Below are 27,154 nucleotides of genomic sequence, written 5' to 3' on the forward strand. Positions count from 1 at the left end.
ACTGACAAGAAGTATTAAAACATTTATTAAAAAATACAATAGTAAAATGCATTTGAAAATGCTCCTTGTTGTTGAAGTGATTATTTCTTAATGAAAGTTATTTATACTCATAGACAGAGCAAAACTTAACGCGTTTTATCTCAAAAGAGACTTCATCAGGGGTTATTTAACCTCCATAGAGTTTTGGCCCTATGAGCATCAATATAGTATATTGTAAATTCTATGTCGGTATCTTCCAACAAAGGAATGATCCTAAGAGTGAAATGTCATAGGGTGAGAGAACCAAAAAGTGAGATTTGGTAAGAAATCTCCAATATTTTTTAAAGCGGCAATCATTTACACTGCACAATCATACTGGTTTTACAGTGGTTTTACAGTGTAGTGATTTCCGCTTTAAAAAAAATGGAAAACATTTCTTACCATAGCTTTCCATACAGCTGAGTTATACTAAGCAGGTACCTTTAAATGGTTTGATTGTTGGCTTAGGGTAGATAAATAAGACTCATTGGGGGAAATTTACCAATATGAAAAACCTAGTTTTTCGTATTGGTATTTCCCCTACGGCTGCATACGACTGTTTCAGTCGTATGCAAAGTCGTGTTCCGGAGGGGAAATTACAAAGCAGTCATGTACGACTGCTTTGTAACCCTCCGATGGTGTAACAATTCGTATTAGCGGCCGTATATACGGCCGGTAATACAAATTATTTGTAGCAGTCTGCCCGGATCAGTCAGATCCGTGCAGGCTGCAGAGTGTAAAAAAAATTAGAAAAATAAATAAATAAATAAAAAAAACGGCGTGGGGTCCCCCCCACAGCTGTAACCAGCACCAGGCTGAAGGAGCCGGGGCCGGTAATTAAAAATCAGGGAACCCGACAAATAGGGGTTCCCCGATTTTTAACAACCAGCCCTAGGCTCCAGGTCCGGGGCTGGTTCCCAAAATACGGGGGACAAAATGACTAGGGGTCCCCCGTATTTTAAGAACCAGTCCCAGGCCAAACTAGCCAGCAGGGTAATGTCACAGCCGGGAAGAGACTTTTTATACAAGTCCCCCCGGCCAAAACATTAACCCCCTGACCGGTCAGCCTGGCCAGGGGCCCTGGGGGAGTGGGGACCCCCCCAATGAAGGGGTCCCCCCCCCTCCAGGACTTACCTGACCAGGCTGAAGCCTGGTACTGTCCCCGATGCCCCTGGGTGGTGGGCATCGGGCTGATTATGGTGTAAAAAAAAGACTAATCTATTGTTTTTTACTGTGGCACTATAAGTGCCAGCAAGCTGGGACTTGGAGAACCACAAGTCCCAGCCTGCTGGGCATTAAAGGGCCCGCTGGCACTTGTAGTTCCACAGTTAAAAAAATAGTACACAAAACACACTGACACACTTTTAAAATAAAACTTTAATACATACAAAGCCCACACATACTAATACTTACCTATCTTCTTCCCGTAGGTATCCCTGGTCCTGTGTCGTCTTCTGGTCCTCCTGTGTCGTCTTCTGGTCCTCCTGTGTCGTCTTCTGGTCCATGTCGACGTCTTCTGGATCCATGTCGTCCTCGCTGTCGGCGGTCCGGAGTCCGACGAAATCCATGGAGGAAGCTGTGGAAGGAAACCATACTCACCTGTCCCAGCGCGACGTAGTCCAGGTAAGTGTCTTGGCAAAAAAACAAACCGAACACCCCGAAACCAGACCGGACAGGGAGCCACACGGTGTTTGTGTACATCGTGCGGCTCCGCCTCCCGAATGCCGCTATTGGCCGCCTTGCGGCCTAGCGGCCAATCAGGAGCCGCTGGGCCGCAAGGCGGCCAATAGCGGCATTCGGGAGGCGGAGCCGCACGATGTACACAAACACCGTGCGGCTCCCTGTCCGGTCTGGTTTCGGGGTGTTCGGTTTGTTTTTTTGCCAAGACACTTACCTGGACTACGTCGCACTGGGACAGGTGAGTATGGTTTCCTTCCACAGCTTCCTCCATGGATTTCGTCGGATCCGGACCGCCGACAGCGAGGACGACATGGATCCAGAAGACGTCGACATGGACCAGAAGACGACACAGGAGGACCAGAAGACGACACAGGACCAGGGATACCTACGGGAAGAAGATAGGTAAGTATTAGTATGTGTGGGCTTTGTATGTATTAAAGTTTTATTTTAAAAGTGTGTCAGTGTGTTTTGTGTACTATTTTTTTAACTGTGGAACTACAAGTGCCAGCGGGCCCTTTAATGCCCAGCAGGCTGGGACTTGTGGTTCTCCAAGTCCCAGATTGCTGGCACTTGTAGTGCCACAGTAAAAAACAATAGATTAGTCTTTTTTTTACACCATAATCAGCCCGATGCCCACCGCCCAGGGGCATCGGGGACAGTACCAGGCTTCAGCCTGGTCAAGTAAGTCCTGGAGGGGGGGGGCCTTCATTGGGGGGTCCCCACTCCCCCAGGGCCCCTGGCCAGGCTGACCGGTCAGGGGGTTAATGTTTTGGCCGGGGGGACTTGTATAAAAAGTCTCCCCCCGGCTGTGACATTACCCTGCTGGCTGGTTGTGCCTGTGACTGGTTTTTAAAATACGGGGGACCCCTAGTCATTTTGTTCCCCGTATTTTGGGAACCAGCCCCAGACCTGGAGCCTGGGGCTGGTTGTTAAAAATCGGGGAACCCCTATTTGTCGGGTTCCCTGATTTCTAATTACCGGCCCCGGCTCCTTCAGCCTGGTGCTGGTTTCGGCTGTGGGGGGGACCCCACGCCGTTTTTTTAATTTATTTATTTAATTTTTCTATTTTTTTACACTGAAGCCTGCACAGATCTGACTGATCCGTGCAGGCTTAAAGCAAATAGAACAGGAAAATGGTGTTCTATTTTCCTGTCGTATTTGCGTGGGTGTTTCACACCACTTAGCAGCCGTATTGTCAGTACGGCTGCTTAGTACATCAGGAATCACCATTCTTTTGAATGGTGATTTCTGTTGTATCCTATCGATGGTGTAGGACATTCGTATTTGTAAATACAAATACGAATGTTCCATCTTTAGGACTACGAATTGTTGTATTTTTGGGATTGTAAATCCCAAAAATACAAATTCGTAAAAACAAAGGTGTATTTCTCCCTACGAATACACCTTTTTTCTACGAATCCATTTTGGTAAATGTCCCCCATTGGGTCAAATAAGTAAACACAATTAAGAAAGGGACAATATCCAACAATGTGTCCAGGTGATCTATAATCTCCCTCTTTAGGGCATATCGACGGTTAAATAAGGAACCATTCCACATTCCTGCTGATAGTGCATATGTTCTCCTGTGCATCCAGTAAGCAAGTGACAGAAGCATTGTTGTTGTGGTCACGTCAAAATGTTGCTAAGGAACCCATAATGTTCTAAATACACTCCTAAGTCACGGGTTACTTGAGTACCGAGTACCATACGAGGATCTGTTGATAAAAGGCAGGTAATCACTTCACCGTGAAAAATCCCAGACTTTAAAACCCGCACTAGAACTGTAAGTGAAGGATAAAGTTACAAAGCTCCCAAATGAATGTCTGTCTTTCCCTGCTCTGATGTTCTGCTGGCTAAGAGCTCGGACTGACTTATAGCTACATGATAATAATCATATAAGCACAGCCTAATGCAATGTTACTGCAATCACACATAACCAAACAATAAGACAAGAGACAGTAGTCTTTATTCTAAATGATCTGGACAAACTAGATTTCCATTATCATACTGTCACTATGTGGAATTATTTTTTTAAGTTAGTATCCATAAAATGCAGTAAATAAAACATACTGTACTCTCTGCTCCAACCAAATAACACAGAACTACAAGGGTGAAGATATGCTTTTTGTCACCTGTGGTTCTGTTATCAAGCTTAAATGGAGAATTCAGATTCCACTGCTTCACAATAATGGGCCCCCATACATCAGCAATTCATTGTGACAATCCTGACATCTGGAGATGATTGCCACAATTAATTTTAGATGTGTGGGCTCCCCCTTTTGGTAATCCCAATCAAAAATTAATAGGGATCGCCAATCGATTGCTTAATCAGATTTTTAAACATGCTTAATAATCTGGTATTATCTGCGGATCTTTTTTATATGTGTGGGCATTCCCAATTAGTCTTCTTCATCTATTTACACTATGAACAGCTGGAATGACAATCGATTGGGCAATTTCCAGATACGAAGATGCAATCTTTAGATGGAAAAATCTGCCGATCACTGAAATAAATCTGTAATGTGTGGGAAAGTCAGATAGATTGTAGAATCCATTTATCTGGCCAAAAAATCCCTGGATCTGGAAATCCATTAATTGTGATTGCTGATGTATGGGGCCCATAACTCAAAGGTGAGTATTGCTATTGTTACCTGTTCAACACTACCTATTACAGGGGACATTACAGAGATTCCGTATAGTGCAGAAAATATCACAATCACCACCATATTAGATAAAATGCTGAATGCCACCTTGATTCACCTCTCCCCTGCATGATTGGTAACTTAACGTGGCCTTGGAAACAATTCTTATTCCTATGCAGGGCCTGATTAAACGTTACAGGTGCCCTAGACTAAAACACATGTAATGTAATGCTGCTAAACACACGTGTATGGGGCTCACGGACTCCCCAGTCATACTACCACTGTGCATGCAAGGAAGGTTATACACCTGGTATGTAGGTCCTAATGCTTGTGGTGTGTGAAGGAGACTTTGGTTTTAGTCTGCCCGGCTGGTTCCATCAGTAAGTTACATTGGCACAGCCACCTGGCAGTCACCTTAAGAACTTCGGGATGGATGATACTATTGCTTAATCAGGCACTGTTCTTATGAGGGGTGGGTTGGCGGTTTAAGTATATTGGTGCATCTGGCCCACCACTCACTAGTGCAGCTCAATACGCTACCTTTCTCTCCCCTGTGACATACAGCCATGTGTGTAGCAGCAGCACAATACACTAAGGTACACCATAGTTGCCGACTTTTTTTCTGCCCTCTCCGGGAGAGGGCAGCCAGCTCACTGTAGCAGGGGGGCGGGCCATCACCGGGAGGGGGAAAGGGGTGGTCCAGGGGTGGAGCCACAGATGGGCTGCACTATTGGGGGCGTGCCTATTGTGATCGCAGCATTTTAGCCCCACCCCCGCAATGCAATGCCTTTTCAGGCATTGCACTGCGGGGGGCGGGGCTAAAATGCTGTGTGCGTCATTTGACCCCGGCTGGGGGGTCCGCGGGTGATTGAGGGAAATGTGGGAGGGTTGCCCCACTTTCCGAGGGGCCAGGAGGGGGACCCAATTTCCGGGACCCTCCCGGCCAATCTGGGAGGGTAGGCAGCCCTGAGGTACACAAAAGAAGAGCAAAAAAGTGTCTGATTTTGAGGCTGCAGCCCCTCAATAAAAATATTAAATTTCTGTATAATATTGGAAAAAGAGGGGTCCTCCTTTCTCCTAATGCATTATTAAAAATATTCGTCCTGGTGCAACAGTTTTTTCCTCTTGCTTTCACGCACAATACGCTACTGGTTTCTCCCCTGTGACATCACAGCCATCTTTATATCCCTATACTACAATGCCGCCCTCACACGATACCGTCACTCATATTACGCTACACTAAACTGCCACTCTCACAGGATACTGTCACACTTATGCTGGGTACACACCAGGAAGACTAGGGCCCGATTCTGTCAATTTAGATCCAATTCCGACCGGTTGTATGCAGATTGTATGTACTATCATGTGTTTTTGACATTTATTTGATCCGATTCCGATCCAATGCGCGTACACACCACTCGTTTGGTCGCATCTTTGGTCCTACGTGCTGCAGGTAGGATCCGGCAATCCCAGGCCGACCGACCGTCAATCGTATGCAGATCGTGAGTGTTTTTTGCCGCCTCCGTCGTCCGTCCGTCGGTGCGTCCGTCGTTTGATCCAGCCTATTTGAGTGGCATTTCCTAAACACTCCCCCGGCGCCATGTTTTTCCACATAGCAAACAGTGCTGGCGCAGCAGTTGGACTCTCCTTCTTGTCTCATCTCCCAGAACAACAACCTGGTATGTTTGCACTCCCAATGCTCTCCTATGCATGCCCACTGTTGCCACCAATGTATATAGTGTGTATAGAGCACTGTTTTGGCAACCGTGCACCCGACCATGTCACTGTTTGCTCGGGTGGGCCCCATGTGTGTATATATACATATAACCATTGTCCACCATTGCAGTATTCCATGCACTCCTCTCTGCTAGGCCCCATTCACCTGTGTGTGTGTTTAGTTTGTGTATATATACATATAACCATTGTCCACCATTGCAGTATTCCATGCACTCCTCTCTGCTAGGCCCCATTCACCTGTGTGTGTGTTTAGTTTGTGTGTATATATACATATAACCATTGTCCACCATTGCAGTATTCCATGCACTCCTCTCTGCTAGGCCCCATTCACCTGTGTTTGTGTATATATAGATATATACATATAACCATTGTCCACCATTGCAGTATTCCATGCACTCCTCTCTGCTAGGCCCCATTCACCTGTGTTTGTGTATATATCGATATATACATATAACCATTGTCCACCATTGCAGTATTCCATGCACTCCTCTCTGCTAGGCCCCATTCACCTGTGTGTGTTTAGTTTGTGTATATATACATATAACCATTGTCCACCATTGCAGTATTCCATGCACTCCTCTCTGCTAGGCCCCATTCACCTGTGTTTGTGTATATATAGATATATACATATAACCATTGTCCACCATTGCAGTATTCCATGCACTCCTCTCTGCTAGGCCCCATTCACCTGTGTGTGTGAATAGCAATCTGCACAATAAAATGTATAGTGGTTTTCATAAAAGTTTATTAACATTTTAAATACTTTAAACATAAGAACTAGGTAAACTGGTAACTATAACTATAAAAATTTAAATCAGAAACAAAACATGGATATAACTATAAAAATTTAAATATGAAACAAAACATGGATATAACTATAACAACTAAAATGGTTTTATCTTTTTACAGTCCAAATGTCCAACGCAAAGGAACAAGAGTTTTTAGAAGGGTTTATAGAAAAATATTGTTCACACGAATGCCTGTAGCGAACAAAATCCAAAGAATATTCAAACAAAATGAAAAGAAACCAAGCCTTGGAGGACTTGGCTCGCTACAGTCTCCCATTTCACCCAGAGGCCAATGTTGAATGGGTGCGGAAACGCATCCAGAATCTGCGCACGGTGTTCTTAAAGGAACACAAGAAGGTGGAGGCTGCAAAGAAGTCTGGTGCTGGAGTCGACGAGATGTATCAAACATCGCTCTGGTACTATGATAGGTTGACGTTCACCCTCAGCCAGGAGTCGATGAGGACAGGAGTAGTCCTGATGGTCGAACAGGAAAACCAAGAAGTCACGGCGCAGGAGGAGGAGAATTCGCAGTCTGCATCGGTGAGTCTATTTTTTTGGCTATCTAATTGATTCCTCCTGCCAATCCACAGCCCCCTCCCCATTAAAGTAGGCCATGTACTCTTCCCTCACCTGTTTGGCTCGTGCACTCCCTGTGTAGTGTTGTGTTGGGGTTTGCAAGGAGGATATCTGCACTACCTCCTCTGGCAGTTCTTGGTCTTCTTGGAGTGCTGTGCCTGTAGCCCTTTGCTGTGTGGCTTTTCTGCGGAGCAAATTGTGCAGGACACAGCACGCCGTCACAACCCAGTCAATTTTGTCCACCCTCAGGTTAATGGCAGTGTGGAAGATGCGAAACCGGCTAGCCAGGATGCCAAAAGCATTTTCCACAACACGCCGTGCCCTGGATAGCCTGTAGTTAAAGATCCTTTTGTCATGGTTCAGGCCCCTTTGCGCATATGGCTTCATGACATGCTCGTGCAGGACAAAAGCCTCGTCTGCCACAAACACAAAGTTAAGCCCCTGTTTAGTTTCCTGGACAGACGGCAAGTGAAGGGTGTTCGCTATGAGCCTTTCGTAGAACTTTGTGTCCTTGAAAGTGCCACCATCCGATGCACGGCCATTCCTTCCTACATCCAGGAAGATAAACTCATAGTTCGCATTAACAACAGCCATTAGTACAATGCTAAAATAGCCCTTGTAATTAAAATAGCAGGAAACACTATTGATAGGCTGGGCTATGCGGACATGTTTGCCATTAATGGCTCCACCGCAATTTGGAAAGTTCCATCGCTGTTCAAACTCCTCTGCGATGACTTTCCATTCATTCACGCTGGTAGGGAACTGAAATTAGAAGTAAATAGAATTGATTAGTAAACATGTTCAATTTTTTTACAGCTTGGTGACTACCCACCTGCAACCCCAGACCTATCTGTCCTATCTGATAATGCATGCACATCGAGCGAAGCTCCTACTCCGGCACGCACTCCGCCACCCACCCTGGAACCCACTCCACCACTCCCCCGTGCCAAAAAAATGCGTGGCAAAGGAAAAAAAGGAGAAGCAGCAGCACATGAAGAATTTATGATGCGGGCACAGCAAGTCCTGCAAAGAAACCCGGACAAACATGACAACTACTTCACTTATGTGGCAGAGTGTGTTCGCAACATGGCTCCGGACCAGCAACTTACTTTTGAAAAGTTATGCATGGAGTTGGTGTATAATGGCAGTTTAGGGTATCTCAACAGTGGCACTAAAATAGTTGGCATGGGTAGTGCACCAGACACACCACTGTCATTAGAATCACCAGTGCCTACTCCGCCTGCCACCGTACCAGGCCAGTCGAGCACAATTCCAACACATACCCAGTCAACACCTACACAGCCTTCTCAACCCCCCCAGTACCGTCAATTCTACAGTTCTTTACTGATAGAAGATCCAGAGTCTCCTGTTTTTGAGGATCTGTCTTAAAAAATAGGCTATTTTATCATTTACCATCGACATGGTCTCAGCTGCAGGTATGTGATGGCCACTGCTCACATGGCGTATGGCGCACATCAATGGGGCCGGGACCATTGCATCTGCGCCATGCGCCATGTGGGCCGCAGCCTTTACATATCTGCAGCAGACATCCTCTGCCACACAAGGGCCACAGTGTGTTTTTTTTGTTTTTTTATATGCTGCTACCTGTACCTGCATTACCAGAGGGAGAACAGGATTCTCCTCAATCTGGAGAGCAAACTCCATTTATTGCCCTTTTTTCTTTGCCAATAGTATGGGGTACTGTGCGGCAGACATGGTCTCAGCTGCAGGTATGTGATGGCCACTGCTCACATGGCGTATGGCGCACATCAATGGGGCCGGGGCCATTGCATCTGCGCCATGCACCATGTGGGCCGCAGCCTTTACATATCTGCAGCAGACATCCTCTGCCACACAGTACCTTATCCCTACTGTTGTAAGGGCATGTTCCAGAAGTTACCAGAGTGTGTTTTTTTTGTTTTTTTATATGCTGCTACCTGTACCTGCATTACCAGAGGGAGAACAGGATTCTCCTCAATCTGGAGAGCAAACTCCATTTATTGCCCTTTTTTCTTTGCCAATAGTATGGGGTACTGTGCGGCAGACATGGTCTCAGCTGCAGGTATGTGATGGCCACTGCTCACATGGCGTATGGCGCACATCAATGGGGCCGGGGCCATTGCATCTGCGCCATGTGGGCCGCAGCCTTTACATATCTGCAGCAGACATCCTCTGCCACACAGTACCTTATCCCTACTGTTGTAAGGGCATGTTCCAGAAGTTACCAGAGTGTGTTTTTTTTTGTTTTTTTATATGCTGCTACCTGTACCTGCATTACCAGAGGGAGAACAGGATTCTCCTCAATCTGGAGAGCAAACTCCATTTATTGCCCTTTTTTCTTTGCCAATAGTATGGGGTACTGTGCGGCAGACATGGTCTCAGCTGCAGGTATGTGATGGCCACTGCTCACATGTCGTATGGCGCACATCAATGGGGCCGGGACCATTGCATCTGCGCCATGCGCCATGTGGGCCGCAGCCTTTACTTATCTGCGGCAGACATCCTCTGCCACACAGTAGCCCGTACTTATTGGGAAAGTTTAAACTGGGTCATACATACTTAAATCTTTATATATAGTGTGTGTTTTTGTACAATATCTTTTATATATGGTATTATAATATATTTGTGTTGACACAATCTATTTACTATTTTACATGTTTTACCCATGAAAGGCCTAAAAAACCTGTTTCTGTCCTAGGCCTAAATTATAAATAAAAATATTTTGTTTGCACAATAAAGTGTACGGTGTATATTTCATCCTTACCTTGCAATACTGGTACTGCAGCACCTTCACAATGGCTTTGCAGGTCTCTGGGATGATGAGGCCCAAAGCTTGCGGGGAGATGAGGGATCCAAACTTTAGGTCAGCAAGAGACCGTCCTGTCGCCAGAAACCTCAGGGTCACCACCAGCCGTTCCTCAGCAGGGATAGCCATGCGATACTTGGTATCCTGCTTCTCGATGTGGGGAGTCACCAGACGCAGCAATTCCTGGAATGTGGCATCATCCATCCTCAAGAAGTTACGAAAATCGTCTGGGTTATTTTCCCTGATGTCCCTGAGCAGTGGCATGTGCGAACGAGTCTGACGCTGAAGTAGCCACTGCTTTGTCCAGCATGATCTTTCTCTCCTGCGCTGGGCTCTCTGACGCCTGAGCTTCAACACTGCATAATAGAGCAGGTACTGTTGCTGGTGACTACCCATCACTGCATTCTCCATAGTGCAGGGTTAAAAGACACTTTGTAATGGCAGGCAAAACAAAGTAATGTGTAAATAGCTATGTCCAGCGTTCAGCAGGTATAAACCAAGCCTCACTAGTAACAAAGCAGAAAAACACTGGTTTAAAATGGCTGCTGCTATTCCTATCCCCCTCTGCTAGTCCTATCCCCCTCTGCTAGTCCAGCCCCTTCATTCAAATTTCAAAGGCCAATCTGACGACGGTCGCATGTGTTCTTGCAAAAAAACAAAAACCAGCGATCCGACCGTCTTAACGACCATCGCGGGCGCATCGGGATCGGATCTAGATCGTTCCGCCAAGAAAACACAATTTTTGCTAATCATTTGCTGGGGACTGCCTGGGAGCTCCCGGGAAGTCCAAGGGAAATCGTTCCATGGTCGTCTATCGGTAGTGGACGACGGTGGTCGTCCTGGTGTGTACCCTACATTATGTAGTGAGTACTGAGGGGGCATGGTCAAATTTGTGTGGCCTTGCTTAGTAAAAACAGTTCAGCTTTACATTCCAATATTGTCCATGGTTACTGTTAAACCTAATGTGCTCATTTTGTATGCTATAACGACATACAGAGAGTAGTCAGCGGTTTGCAGTGACTGCTTCACCGTTGCCATGTTGGATTTTAAAAAAATAGCCACTGTGCAATTTTTGGAAATTCCAGTGGCGGCTTGCCGTTTCATTGCCCTGCCCTCTTGTAACTAGCCAGCTCTAGGAAGCAGGATGCTGTCCAATGGCAGAAAGGGAATGATGATCTCCAGAATACTAAAGACTCCACGGAAGTTCCGGATGGGCAACACGGCGCCCATACTGAACTTCTGTGGAGTCTTCAGTATTTTCGAGATGTTCATCATTCCCTTTCTGCCATTGGACAACCTCCTAGCCCCCTGCCCCTTACTCCCCCCCCCCCCCCCCCCCAGATGCAAAGCAAATGCTGTATAATAAGCTATTGAAACATCAGGTGGTGTGTCTTTATTTTAATATTTTTTTTACAGGGGGGGAGGCTATACATACAGGAGGGCCCTTAATTCCCGCTGCCGGAACCTGTTGTTTCTCCATTTACCAGCATGATGTAGGGGAGGCTGGCTGGGACCTGTAGTCTTCCGGTAAAATACCATATTAGTCTTCTACTTGTAGGCGATCACCACCCCCCCCTCCCCCCTCTCTTTCAACTTTGAACTCCTTAATCCTCAGTTTGTCACTGTGCAAAATCCAGCTCACGTTTTTACAATTTCCCCTGAAACTGAACTGAAGAGCAATTCTATATTCAGATGATTTAATTTTATGGGCTTACTAAATATATTTCCAGCTTCCTTCTATGATTTTCAACTGCATTAAAGTACCGTATAAAGGAGATTTGTCTATTTTCCATGCGATAAGATGCAGCTCTTAGCAATTTATTTAGTATCAGTGTGTCGGATGAATGCAGGGAGGATTTTACATTTACAACTAATAACATTATAAAAAAACATTTCAAGAGCAACCTACTGATATTCCGCAATCTAAAAATGAGATAACAACTTAATGGACATGACTTTCATTAGTGTATTACTGCTTGATGTAATTATGTTGTAGAGATGCAGGCACCACACACTACTTTCCTCTACACGGAACAAATGAGAAACATGGAGACCTGGGCCCTTATTCTGATTCACCTGCAAAGGCAAATTCCTTCTCAAATGGACAAAACCATGTGCACTGCAGGGGGGGCAGATATAACATGCAGGGCCGGTGCCACCACTAGGCAGCTTTAGGCAATTGCCTTTGAGCACCAGTCACTGGAGGGCAGCGCTAATTTGGTCAGCGGCGGCCAACACTCTGGCCCCCCTCGCCCCATGGAGCCGGTCAACGGTTGAGGCGGCGCCCCCCTGCCCCATGGAGCAGGTCAACGGCGTCAACGGGTCAACGGCGACAGCTCCCCCTCCGCCGCAGGTCTTTGCCTTGGGTGTTGAGATGCCTTGCACCGGAGATTTAGATTTGGGTGAGTTATTTTGTTTCTGTGCAGGGACACCAAGCCTGAAACGTGGCGAGCGCAGCGAGCCCCGCGTGGGGAGGCGGATTAGTTCACATGTATTCCGCGTCCGCTCCCCACGCTTCGGGCTTGGTGGCTCGCCACACTTTATAAAATCAACTCCACGCCGACGTGGATAGTGGGGGTATGAACAGGTCGGGAGGACGCGTAATGCTTCACCACGCGGGGATTGCTGCGCTCGCCTCGCGCAGGCGTGGATAGTGGGGGTGTTTAAGGAACACATTCACACCTGTCATGTCAGGCAGGTTAAAATGGTAAATGGTTCCCACACAATGTAATAAGCGCTGACTGACTATGCTAACTGCATAACGCTGATTGACTACGCTAACTACGTAAGCTCCGGATGGCCGCAAACGGGTGGGAACACAACGCTGATACTAATAGGGATACCTGACTGACTATTTGTGTAGTTTCACGGTGGCAGTTTAAGCTATGCTGCTAGCGTAGCCCAACGTCTGCAGCCGCAGGAACACTATGCTGATTCTGATAGGGACATTGACTACGCTGCCCGCAGGAACACTACGCAGATTCTGACAGGGACGCTGACTACGTTGCCCGTGGGAACACTACACTGATTCTGACAGCGAGGCCTCGCTAACTACGTAACTGCCGCCATGAAACTACACAAGTACCCAAAGATGTACAGTAGCTACTGCCGCCATTCAGAATGTCAACATGAACAGGTACATTTCCATCAGGGTTTATGTGTGTTTGCCATTGCGCCAAAATGCCAAAACCCCTCATCCTGTCCCATTACACTCATTCAGTCGCAATTGGCTAGAAAAAGCCAAAAGTGGCAAATTGCTCTTCAGTAACTGTTCTATGGCCTCACCATAATGTGCTGGTGCTGTCTGAATCAAACTATAGGGCTGTAGGTTGCACCTCAGCCGCTGGTCCCTCCGCTTGCTGAGCATTGTCCACGCTGTCCAGGCTCCACACTGCTGGTCCTGGCTTACTGACCCTCCAGGGAATCTCTTATAACTCCTCCCATTCCCTCTGCTACTGTCCTCCCGAATACAAGATGGTGGGTCCATCTCTAGATAAAAAGCAGGACTGCAGGTCCATTAGGTATTGTTTTTTTATTATTGTTTTTGTTTTTAAAGTAGCCAGCTCATGTAGTTCAAATGCAAGAGGGAAAATTAATCATAGCAGCTATAAATTACTTTTTCAATTGCATGTGAATTGGATGTGCCTTTTTTTGAAATTTTCCTGACTATTTATGTGCTTGGCGCTCCTCACATTGGGAACTTCATGTGTGCAACAAGTGCTATTTTTCAGTAGGAACTCCTCTAATTAAATATGACATCATCAGGAACTGGGTTCCTGAACCTCTTCTGGGCCAAAATGTACTTTCCATAAGATAAGTTTTATTTTAAAGTCAACTGTGATAAAGGGGTTGTTGTTAACCCCGATGCGTCGGTTGGACAACCTGCATCTTATTAGGGTTTGACCAATCAAAGCATTCCTACACCCTGACTCTAACCCTACTGAACTTCCTTATTCTGTAGGCATTTACTGAATGGGGATGCTGAGATGAATCTACTCTCTTTAATAGTCAATATACTGCAATTTTTTAAAGGATAATAGTTTATTCAGTTATGTTTTATTTACGATCATCAATCCAAAATCCTATATAAACGAGGGTCCCGAAAAGGAATTACTTACTTCTGTTAACTCTTGCTAAATGATTGTTTTGTTTTAAATATTTGGTATTCTCCCATGGAGCACATCCAGCTGTACAGATGGAGCGCCTCTCAGCCAGTGTAGGGAATCACTAGATTCCCTTAGCTGGCGCAGGCTGGTAGAGAGGTACACGCACATGTGTACCGGTCAGGCTGTGGAGGGATGTATAGTTAGGGTTGGGCTAAAGGGGGTTGTGTATAATTAAGGTTAGGCTATGGGGTGGTGTATAGTTAAAGTTAGGCTACGGGGGTGGGGGTGTAGCTAGTTAGGCTGTGGGGGTGCTGGGTGTATAGTTAGAGCTAGGCTGTGGGAGTGGGGGGTGTATAGTTAGGGTTAGACTACGGGATGTATAGTTTTTTAGGCTCACATGCACAAGACTGCTGCTTCCCCTCTGTCTCAGCCCGCCCCCACCCATCCTGTGTACAGCTTCATTGAATCAGTGGGGATTGTCTGTCACAGCCACGGTGCACCGCTGCCGCCAGGAGCATCTTAACACTATTATGGGCCCCCGGGCAAAGCAGCGCAGTGGGCCCCTACTTGGGCCCCATCCAAGAGCACACACAAATCTAAAAACAGAAAGCACAAAAAGAGGGATGAGAGAGGCAGTGGGATTGGGCAGAGAGGAATCAGGCACAGAGAATGAGGGTGAGAGAATGGGGTTCATGCACAGAGAGATAGAAAGGGATGAGAGGGGGCCAGGCAGAGAGAGAGGAGTGAGGGAGAGGGGGGTCAGGAAGAGGGAAAGAGAGAGGGGGGAGATCAGGTACACAGAGAAAGGGGGTGAGGCAGAGGAAGAGAGGTGTGAGAGAGAGGTGGGGTCAGGCTCAGAGAGAGAGAGGGGGGATGAAAACAGGGGGGGTCAGGCACAGAGAGAGAGAGAGATTAGAGAGACAGGGCAGGCAGAGAGAGAGAGAGAGAGAGAGGGGTAAAAGAGAGGTAGGTGTGAGGGGGTTTAAGCAGAGAGAGTGGCATGATTTACACATGATGCACACAAATTAATATAGGCACAGAGCTGGCATCTGCTTACTTGTTAAGGGAGGGATTTGCCAGGAGAATAGGATGCCGATGGACCAGGTGGACCCATCACCTGAGGACACTCTTGGTGGTGGAGGGCTGGTGGCAGGACTAGCAGGTACTGGTAGCGTGGCATGCCGCCCAAGTCCAAGGTCCCAAGACCACATAGTCGCGCGGGCTGCACTCCCACATGCACCCGCTGCTGGCAGTCAAAGGAGCGTAGAGTTAAAGCATCAGTTAAAGCATCATAGAGATCCTGCCTCCCGCCTCTCCACCACTGGTTACTGTGGCTGCCGCGTGACTGCATCCCCAAACCCTCCCACACTCCCAGTAATGCTGTGCGGGGCAGGCGTCGGGCATAGGTGGCGGCAGTGGCATCACCTCTCTGTCCTGCTGTTATTTAGGATTTGATAAGCTGCTAATGTCAGTGAGCCGGCGCCCACACAGTCCCCCAAGCGGCAGCGGGGTCAGCCTTACAGTAGCTACGCCACTGCCATCTCCGCTTCAGGGAGGCAGGCAGGGTTAGAGGGGGGGTGCGGGGACCGGCAGGGAGGCTACGGGAGGCAGCAGAGAGCTCCTTCGGAAGGGGGCACGCGGGCAGGGATCAAGGGGAGCTGGGGGCAGCTGGGGGGGAGGGCTCCGGGGAAGCTGCAGAGGGTGGCGGAGGGCTCAGATGGAACGGGGTGCATCAGCATCTTGTTTACATGCGCCTCCTTCCGTCGGCTGGTGAAAGCTGGCGGATGGCAATTGAATCGTCTCCGCTTCAGGGAGATGGGCAGGGTTAGAGCAGGGGGGGGGGGGGGTAGCTGGCGGGGAGGCAAAGGGAGGTGGCATAGAGCTCCATCTCGTGCGCGCACACCCCCTTCTGGCGGATGGCTGATTCTGTCACCAGCCCCAGCTGAACGAGTCCTGCTCCATCTGTATATGCTGATTTTTTTTTTATTATTGCTTCTTGATGCTAGTCTATTGAGGGATACAAATCTAGTAGCTTTGATGCTGAGAGGAGGACAAATTTGTCCGGACACTATAGCCGCAGTGCGCCAAACAACGCATGTCTCGCCATCTCATTCCCCGTGCATCCGGGCTTCTTCTCAACATCTTTTTCGCATCACTGTGCATTTTAGCCCCCAATTTGGAGAAAACCAGGCAGACGAAAAGTCCTTCTTTTTGACTGTGCGGAGGAAAAATCTTCCGATGGTAGGTAACATCAAATGATTTTACCTCTGTGCGGGCGCATGCGAGCCGATGTGTAGCGAGGGGATTCCAGGAAGAAGAAGATGTCAGATGCTGATTGAATAAAACCCATCCATTGTAAGCTTTATAGTTATGATATAGTCACAGAATAATTTTATTGTACGACTTATAAGCCTGGACCACACAGTGACGAAAGACGAAAGAGCATTTACAATGGGACCATGTGCATAGACCTTATTAGTACATTCAACTGATTTTCTTTCCTTTTCTTTGAGGCTATCACTCAGTAATCATTAATCAGCCCCAAAGGCCCCTTAATTGCAGTACATTATACTACAGCGGGGGTCTATGAGGAAACTAACGAACGCTTTCCAAGTCAAATCGGGGTCACTCATATTGGTCACAATACGTCCATGAGGCGTGTCGTAGACTAAGTTACAAAAAAATGCTCAAAATTAATTTGCAATTAGAATCTTAACTGATCCAGCAGATCTGCTAATAAAAGACACATGGACGGAGAGTAAAGCAACATCTGGACTTCTTAAACTGCAGCCTAAGAAAAATAAAAATTAAAAGAGAAAAAAAAACAAGATGAAGGATATAAAGTTCTATTAATTTCCTCAGTGACGGAGGGCCGGCTGCCTCACTACAAAGCCGGGTATTACGCTCCAACACAAGGGTTTAATTGTAAGGTAACATTCAAAACTCCAAACAATGTCTCGTTTTATATATACCGGGGGGGATGATTTGAGTTGAGTTGTCATTTTATGTCAGTTTCCTAATTACATGTTACAGACGAACACACACACAAATCTTTCAACTGTTCTTTATAAAATGTAAGGATTCCGCTACCATAACTGTCCCGTCTTTGTCAGATTAAAATTAAAAAAACAGAAAGGTTCCTTTAGCTTGTATGCAAGTCAATGAAATATTGCACACGAGGACCGTGTTTGACATCGTGTTTAAGGATAATAAATGAAAATTACCGTATAAGTTTTTGAAGACTTAAAATTCAGTATGAATAAAAAAAAATCACCATAAATTATAAGGAGCTACCGAAGTATTTATCATTTGTTTCTAGCTACAAGCATTTATATAATAGGTGAATGATGTGCATGGGCCCATTGGCCCATGGGGCCCCACACACCGCACATTCTGAACTAGGGATGCCAATTTGGAGGCATTTTCTCAATCCCGGGAATTGGGATTGAAAAATGCTCGATTCCCGGGATCCCTTGATTGGCATTTCTGATTTAAAAAAACAACAACCCCCCCCCTCCCAACACGGCCGCCTCGCACATTCACTTACTAGTGCAGCTGCCAGAGCGGGAGGTGGGGTGTGCGGATTAGCCGGGATACCTTTAAAAGCGGACGGTCGCTGGTCTGGTGAGCAAAGCCCAGGACAACAGAAATGGGTGGACGGGAGTGACGCAGCTTGCGCAGCGTGACCTCTGACCGTCACGCTGTGCAGAACCGCAGGCCAGGCAGCATTTGAGCGGGGTGCTCAGACACTGCCCGTCATTAGACTGCGCATGAGCAGTCTAATCCCGAAATCCCGGGATTGGATACTCCAGTCCCGGCAGTCTTGGGGCCAATCCCAGGATCCCGTTGATCCCAATCCCGGAATTGGCTACTCTATCCTGAACCCATATAATTATACTTATAAATTTGTCCTGCCTCATCTTTCTACAGTCTTTCTAGTCGGGCCTAGTCCCAAGCACATTTACTAATACCACTTGTCTTTTCATTCTTCTTTTCTCCCCCTATTGTGTTAACATCAGTATACAAATAAGACACACAAGCAGACTGAAATTATAAACAGCTCGGTACATTCTGTGTGTGACCGCGGCGGTTTCTGCATATGAAATGTTACGTTACAGTGTTTTCCATGCCGCGTAGCATTTTAATCAGCATAGTCTGCTTGTGCATCTTGGGCGTGGTTCAGACCTGATCTCAAATCAGCGAATTAGCAGCAGCGTGTGATCACTGTTAGCCACCACCCACCATAGTGTAATCCCACCCTTCTCAAGCCTGCATATGGAGAGCGACAATGTCGCAGCCCAACGAAAAGGTGGAGGAGGGAGAGAATGAAGCCTGCATGTATGGTCCAGGGATGTAGTAAAATCTGGAACGGTCTGGACCATACCTGGAGGCTATAATCTCCCCTTCCCCATGTCCCAGGTGAAATCTGTCACAGGGCCCCCCCATACCCCCCCCCCCCACCCCCCCACACCAATTGGGACACCACCAGACAGGCACCTCCTGGACCGGACAGTGCAAGCTCCGGAATGTAAAGTTTGATGAATGCAGACTGTATGGTCCAGCATTCCGGGCCTGGTTTTTACTTAGTCCCTATATATATTTTAAATAATTAATGTTATTGCCCTTTAAGAAATATTAACTTGTCTAATATGATGGAAACAACACTTTTGTTCTGTGTTTTGTCCAAGGTTTGTGTCTTCTACTCTGGATTGGCTTGGCACAGAACTCTGTGTATTTATATACAGCTGCAAATCTTATTCTGTCGCTGCCAAATTATGTCACAGCGGTGAATAGTGGTGTGTCCTCGCGATTGTGCATAGCATCAGTTCCAGATCACTCCTGACATCTCTCTGTTACAGCTGCTGGGTAACCAGCTCCCATACTACTGGGTTCTCGGCTTCTTGGAACAGCTGGATACATCCCTCGGATCACACTAGTCAAGTAGCTATTGCAGCCACCAGTTTAACATTTCAATGCGGCACACATCTGCTCGCTAGCACAGAAACACGGCTAAGCACTTTTTCAGACAGTTCGGTTCCATTTAGCTGCATAAAGCACAATAAGTTGTGTCTAATCATTAATCATTTACCTGCCAAGGAGCTTCAATGCTTTACTGAAAATATCTCATCAGTTTTGCACACAAGGGGGGTGATTCTGTAAGGGTCGGTAAGTAATATTGCTGCTTACGGAGCGCTGAAAGGCCACCCGGTCGTATGCCCCCCCCCCCCCCCCCCCGCTGCCGTATCCCCTCGGTAACATGCTAACACGTCCCCTGGCATGGGTCCGCTAGCACCAGCGAATGAATTATCTCCTGCCTTCGGAAATAAAAGTCATTCTCAACTCACTTTTATTTTCCTCGGTGTCTGCCGAAGATGGGGCGTGCCCTGACGTCCTATGAAGTCAGCTGGCCGCCCCCAGCAGGCATCGGCCCGCCTGCTTTCCCAGCGTTCTATGTGTGTTTCCATGTCCCCCCTTCCCCGCACCAAAGTGTATTTATATAAAACTGTGCTAAATCTGTTGAATGAACAAAGTACAGAAAACAAAGCATGAATACTCATATACAGGATATAAAGCACAGCTTATTTGTAAGTTGTTTTAAGAGATATTAAGACTTTGAGGGTGACATTCTATGGGGTGAGATAAATAGACTTTTTAGAATTTAAAATAGAATTTTTTTCGCAAAAACGTCCGAAATCACATTTTTTTCCATTTTCGCATATTTAATGAGCTCCGAAAATGTGAAAAAATTGCGATTTTTGCCAACAAGTTGGACACACTGGAAATGCGATGGCTGCTTTTCGCAGCACATCGCATCCAGATGTTTTCACATGGAAAAGTATACAAATCGCATATTTAATGGTATGCGATTTGTATAAAGTGTGTCTATAATTCGCCCAAAAATAAGACCAGGTTCTGATGGGCGAATTAGCCAGAACCCTGCACAGATCGCAATGTTCTGTGCAGGTTTCTGGTGTAAAAAAAAAATAAACAGTTAAAATAAAAAAAAAACGAGCGCGGGGTCCCCCGCCAGAGCATAACCAGCCCCGGGCTCATTGAGCCAATGCTGGTGACATAAAATCAGGGTCCCCGACAAATAGGGGTCCCCTTGATTTAATGAAACCAGCACCAGGCTCAAGGTCCGGCGCTGGTTCCCAAAATACGGGGGACAAAATGACTAGGGGTCCCCCGTATTTTAAGAACCAGCACCGGACCCAACCAGCCAGCAGGGTAATGCCACAGCCGGGGGACACTTATTATATAAGGTCCCACGGCCAAAGCATTATCCCCCTGGCTGGTCAGCATGGGCAGGGGTCCTGGGGAAGTGGGGACCCCCCCAATGAAGGGGTCCCCCCCCTCCAGGACTTACCAGCCCATGCTGAAAGTCCGGGGCTGTCCCCGATGCCCCTGGGCGGTGGGAATCGGGCTGATGTAAAGTGTAAAAAAAAGAAGATAAACTATTGTCTTATGCTGAAGAACTATGAGTCCCAGCAAGCCAACCCCGCATGCTGGGACTTGGAGAACCACAAGTCCCAGCATGCGGGGCATTAAAGGGCCCGCTGGTACTTGTAGTTCCATAGTACAAGAAATAGTCAAATAAAACACACTGACACCCTGAAAAATAAAAGTTTAATACATACACAGCCCACACACACTGATACTTACCTACCTTGAGCCCGTAGGTCGGTCCCTGGATCCTGGGTCCGGGCTCCGGGGCTCCAGGGCAGAAGAGTCCGGTTCCGGGGCCTTGGTCCTGGTTCCAGGGCTGGTCCGGGGTCCAGGATCCGATGAAGTCCACAGGGGTACCTGAGGAAGGAAATCCTACTCACCTGGTCCCCGGCGACGACATCGGCATCCTCTACGGCAGACGCGCTGCTCCCGGCTGCTGTGGTACCCGCTCTCGGACTGAAGAGGTGCAGAGATGTTTCATCTTCCGCGCCTCTTCTCAGAATGATTCCATTGGCCGGCCAGGATCCAAGGACCGACCTACGGGCTCAAGGTAGGTAAGTATCAGTGTGTGTGGGCTGTGTATGTATTAAACTTTTATTTTTCAGGGTGTCAGTGTGTTTTTTTTTACAATTTCTTGTACTATGGAACTACAAGTACCAGCGGGCCCTTTAATGCCCCGCATGCTGGGACTTGTGGTTCTCCAAGTCCCAGCATGCGAAGTTGGCTTGCTGGGACTCATAGTTCTTCAGCATAAGACAATAGTTTATCTTCTTTTTTTTTACACTTTACATCAGCCCGATGCCCACCGCCCAGGGGCATCGGGGACAGCCCCGGACTTTCAGCATGGGCTGGTAAGTCCTGGAGGGGGGGACCCCTTCATTGGGGGGGTCCCAACTTCCCCAGGACCCCTGCCCATGCTGACCAGCCAGGGGGATAATGCTTTGGCCGCGGGACCTTATATAATAAGTGTCCCCCGGCTGTGGCATTACCCTGCTGGCTGGTTGGGTCCGGTGCTGGTTCTTAAAATACGGGGGACCCCTAGTCATTTTGTCCCCCATATTTTGGGGACCAGCGCCGGACCTTGAGCCTGGTGCTGGTTTCATTAAATCAAGGGGACCCCTATTTGTCGGGGACCCTGATTTTATGTCACCAGCACCGGCTCAATGAGCCCGGGGCTGGTTATGCTCTGGCGGGGGGACCCCGCGCTCGTTTTTTTTTTTAATTTGCGCTTTCCTGCAAACGTGCGATTTTCAGACATGAAAATCGCACATTTTCAGGACTAAAGACATCGCACCACCTCACACCTATTCGCACTATTTGGCCCGTTTTTCGCATCTCATTAAATATGCGAAAAACGGGCCAATCTTGCGATTTGAAAAAGGGCGAAGTGGTGCGATAAAAAAAACGCGCATTTATCTCATCCCATAGAATGTCACCCTGAGTGCCTAAGTGATGTGCAAAATGTCCACTAAAAATGCCAGCATCGCTCACATTTGTTATATAAATTCAAACAAAAAATGTTGTGTAAAAATAGATTATATTTCATATGTAAGGTAAATATTACAGGTCATTGTGATGAATAAAAATTCAATTTTGACAAATTCAATTTTGACAAATTCAATTTTGACAAATTCAATTTTGAGAAATTCAAATTCACAATTTTGACAAATTCAAACGCATGCGCAGTCTAATCCCGAAATCCCAGGATTGGATACTCCAATCCCGGGATTGAAATGGGAAAGGGGCATGGCCACAAAATAATACTGATTTATATTACGCAGCACAGTTGTCTCCAATATTCAAATCATGGCAACAGTGCCAAATACATAAATGCACCCCACAGTGCAGGTACAAAAATCCCCCCCACAGTGCCAAATACATAAATGCCCCCACAGTGCAGGTACATAAATTCCCACACAGTACCTGTGCCAGCGACAAGGGAGGGGATTGCAGTGGGACACGGGCGGGTGGGCCACTGCTGAGCGGGTGGGTGCTCATCAATTTCCGTGGGTGCTCGGGCCCTCAAGCACCCACAGAATCGGCACCTACAGTATGCATGGGGCCTTATTCTCTGGTTCACTCCTTCTGGCAAATTCCTTCTTAGATGGACAAAACCATGTGCACTGCAGGGGGCAGATGTAACATGTGCAGAGAGAATTAGATTTGGGTGAGTTATTTTGTTTCTGTGCAGGGTAAATACTGGCTGCTTTATTTCTACACTGCAATTTAGATTTCACTTTGAAGAAAACCCCCATCCAAATCTAACTCTCTCTGCACAAGTAACATCTGCCCCACCTGCAGTGCATCTAAGAAGGAATTTGCCAGAAGGAGTGAACCAAAATAACCCCCTAAGTTATGTACATTGGATGTTTATTTATGGAATCCCAGTGTTTCCATACTGTATATTGAAGTGTGAGTTCCCATATTTAAAGCACAGTTGTGGTAGGTTGCCACGGTCAGTAGGTTTGGTAAATAATAATAAAAAATTTTTAACAAGAAAGTTGCGTAGTGATACAGTATAATCTGAAAGACAATTAGATTTCATAGCAAATAAATATAAACTTTTGAAGGATAATATTAACTGAACAAAGGTAGTACATTATATAGACAATGGATACATTAAGAAAGTATTTAAGTGCAAGTAGAAATATTATGTGTAATACAAAAGTAATACAAAACAAAATGAATTGACATGTTCATTATATATATTATATATATACATTATTATTATGTTATTCTTGTTCAATTAGCACATGATTGTTGTCATTACGCCCTGCCCTATTTCCTTTAAATGCCATGATTCGCGGCTCTTTGGGAAGAGGGTGGTACTAAATGACGCAATTTGCATCATTTTAGCCCTGCCCCCTCCCCAAAGAGCCATGAATCCCGGTATTTGACTGGCAGAGGGAAGGGGCGTGGAGGCTGATGCCGGGGCTGATGCGGGAACCCTGCTAAATGCGGGAGGCTTGCCCATCCTTCCGCGGGGGCGGGAGGGGTACCCATTCCAAAAGGGTAGTTAAGTATGCTGTGACCACTGAATAGAATAAGCCTACACAGAACAGCCTTTCCTGCTGTAAGTCTGGGTCTGGTTGTGAAAGTCCAAAACAAAACTGGACTAGTAATGTCTCACTGTTACTTTTAACCAACAGTCCTGATGCTTTCATATAAAACCTGTGTCGCCACATTATGAACAGGGCGACCCATCTTTGATCCTTCTTATAACCCAGGTCGAATTGCCGGGTTGGGTGACCCAAGTACAGTAATTCAGTGTGTTGCTTTTGCAATGCACCTCGACCCGGGTTGACCAGGCAGAAACCTGGCAATTACCCGGGTTGTCAGTGCGATGTGGAAGGGGTATTATTAAACCGTAATCACAATTTAGCGCCTGATTCAGCATTGATCGCTAATCAGAAAAAACGCAGAAAAGACGCCGCTCAAATCTATTCTGGGAACATCGACGGGTACTGCCCACCTGTGCCAATTGCGGGTAAGTCGGACAATTCATGCTGAATTAGACCCTTGCTCAGAGTTACTATCATCAAACAACTATTTTCTTTAAATGCAGAATTATGAAAAAAGAAAATGCTGTTTTTTATTAGTCCATTAAATTGGCGCAGTACTTGCCGAGATCGCCCCTTCCCAATCTCTCAGCAGGAAAAAGAGTGACAGATATGGACAATTATAAAGGAGATTGTGCAAGCTTTCCCCGGCCCGTGCAAGTCTGCAAATGCCGTACAAATTTGTTGCTGTTCTGCAAATCCATTTGCAACGCACTCGCAATGTACTGATTTCCCTGGTCTGAGCAAGTGCGTGCAACTCTGACCATTCCACAACTCTGCTACATACACAGGCCGGTGCTGTTAAGGTCACACGCCTTCCCTGAAAATGCCTTGCGGTTTTTCTGAGCTCCCCAACAAAACGGCCGTTTACCACCCAAAAACACGGACTTTCTGTCAAACAAACTGCGACCGGATTGCGAAAAAAAGTTGCAGATTTTTGTTTTGCATTGTGCGTGCGCGCTGCGGGCCAGATGAAGTCATTTGATAACCGTCTTGCAGAATTGCGCAACAGCAATCAGGAGTGAATAACATCCCTTGTGCCTTACAGTAGCTACGTTGACATTTGCATTTATACGCGCTTAGTTGTCACGGCGACTAGGATAGCGATCTGTTTTGTTTCGTATGAGACACTAATGCTGGATGTTCAGTGTTTCCCCTCTTTTTAGCTTTTTGTTTGCTATCGCAGGACAGTAAGGGCCAGATGTCAAGCTTCAAAGGTGATAAAATGGAGAGTAATAAACAACCAGCCAATCAGTTCCTACCTATCATTTTTCAAACCCAGCCTGTAGCATGGCAGGTAGGAGCTGATTGGCTGGCTGTTTATCACTCTCCATTTTATCACTTTTGAAGCTTGATACATCTGGCCCTCAATGCTCAGAGCACATTGCCAACCTGCGTACATTTGTCCATGGATATAAATGACGATGACGATTTAGTGCTGTATTTGGGAGCTGAAGCTTATGTGGCGACAGTAACCACTGATTTTATTTTCCCCTCCAGACCTATACGGCCTGCTGTCCCCCCTTGATGGCTTCCACTTACAAATAATTTACGAGACATGTAGGTTAATGCCCTGGTGTTCTAAACCTATATCTGCTGTTACATAAATCGAGACCCAATTAACAGAATCCAGCTGTGCTGCAATTTGTTAAACATTCTTTTTTATCTGATACCAGGATGACAGGATCGTGTTGCTCACAGAGTCAAGGTTAAATGTCGTGGGAGCTGTCCTTACTGTCTGCAAGCTGTGATATTCAATACGGATTCTGTGCCCTTCGACCCCCAGCATGCATTGGTACCTGTCGCTGTGATGTACAGTAATGGTTAATGGTCCAGGTGCCTGAAGTTCCAAAGAAATTCGTGTCTCTATTATCACAATCTCTTCACATTTGTTACAGGTCTGGCAACAGTATACTGTGGGGGAGATGAACTGAGTCACCCGCAATGTACCAACCAACCACGTTTATTTCAAACACAGCCTGTGTGTGGTAATTAGAAGCTGATTGGCTGATACTTTGTCTCAGTCTACTTTATCTCTTGTTAAGGGCGGGATGTATTAACAAACATCGCCGCCCCTCGCCGCCTGGCCACCGCGATATCAGCGCATATGTACTAACATATGCAGCTGGCATCGTGGTACGGTGACGGAGGCCCCTGCAGTTGGAATGACATTCCCGGATGTAACATGCTGCTGGGGGAGGAGGAGCAGCACGGAGGACAGGGGAGGGGAATGCGGACGCCGGGCAGTGGCGTCCGGATAGGCTTCTATAGGGTATCGCCACCCAAAGTTGGAGATACCCTGCCCGCCGAAGACGGTGCGGCGGGGTTTTAATACATATGAAAATGTGGTTAAAATGGTGGTTTTACCGCATTTTCAGCTTAATACATCCCGCCCTAAGGCTTAGTAAATAGACCCTTTATCGCTCTCCAAGGCTAAGTACATCTGCCCCTATATAAGTGAAAGTTTCCAGAATATATATTAATATAAGTAATAACTTTGCATTGTGTTATTGACATATTTTATATTTTTTTTGCAAACCTTCAACCTGTAAAACATTATGTACAGAATATTCTTCCTGGTGTTCCTATGGGAGAGATTCTCTAAAAATCTCCGCCCATCGCAATTATAATTATCACATATGTTCTAACATATGCGATAATTATAGCAAAGGACAGCTCTTGCGTTAAGAGCTGTCCTTTGCGGTGAGAGTCGCCGGGACCCAGCAGGTCCCGGCGGCTCCCCCCTCCCTCCCACACCCGGCGCTGCTGCTGTGCCGGGCTAACCTCCTCCCTGCACCCGGAAGAGGATCAGTGCAGGGAGGAGGTCACAGGTCCGGGCAGCACAGCTCTGTGCTGCCCGGACACAGGTGAGGGGGCGATGCGGGGTGGCGGGGGTCCGTGCGGGGCGTGGGGGGTTTTTTAAAGCATTTTTAGCTTAGAGAATCTCCCCCTATATCTGGAACATGTGACAGCCGTATCGGAGTGATCTGTAGCTGTCTCTTTTTGAAGCTTGTTTAAAATGAGTAGCGCTGACATCATACAGTATGTCGTCAGCTGCCCACACGAAGCAGGCTTCGACACGCCTGCATTCTATTGGCATCCGCCCCATGCGCGCCTCTTGCCCACCCATCCTGTTGTGAACTCTTCTGCCAGTGTGCTCCATCGGCCGGGGGGGGGGCGAATTCATCACACAGTGAGTGGGCCCGAATCACCCCCATAGTTGCTATACAGACTGGATGACTCTTTCAGGCTCTCTGCATTTCCAGGGAACTTGGTAAGTATGGTCAGGTATGGA

At 46.9% G+C, this 27,154-nt stretch overlaps 1 protein-coding gene across 1 annotated transcript; it reads left to right on the forward strand.

Moving 5' to 3' along the window:
- The first annotated feature begins 6,572 nt into the window (after positions 1-6,572).
- On the forward strand, positions 6,573-9,123 carry LOC146026961 (uncharacterized). The gene is made up of 2 exons (XM_083157991.1): positions 6,573-7,405; positions 8,258-9,123. Exons 1-2 carry the CDS (start codon positions 7,094-7,096, stop codon positions 8,828-8,830), a joined length of 885 nt encoding a protein of 294 aa, XP_083014117.1. The 5' UTR covers positions 6,573-7,093; the 3' UTR covers positions 8,831-9,123.
- The last annotated feature ends 18,031 nt before the right edge of the window (positions 9,124-27,154 follow it).

This window comes from Crinia signifera, chromosome 8, assembly GCF_055691185.1.
Source record: "Crinia signifera chromosome 8, ASM5569118v1, whole genome shotgun sequence".
NCBI lineage: Eukaryota > Metazoa > Chordata > Amphibia > Anura > Myobatrachidae > Crinia > Crinia signifera.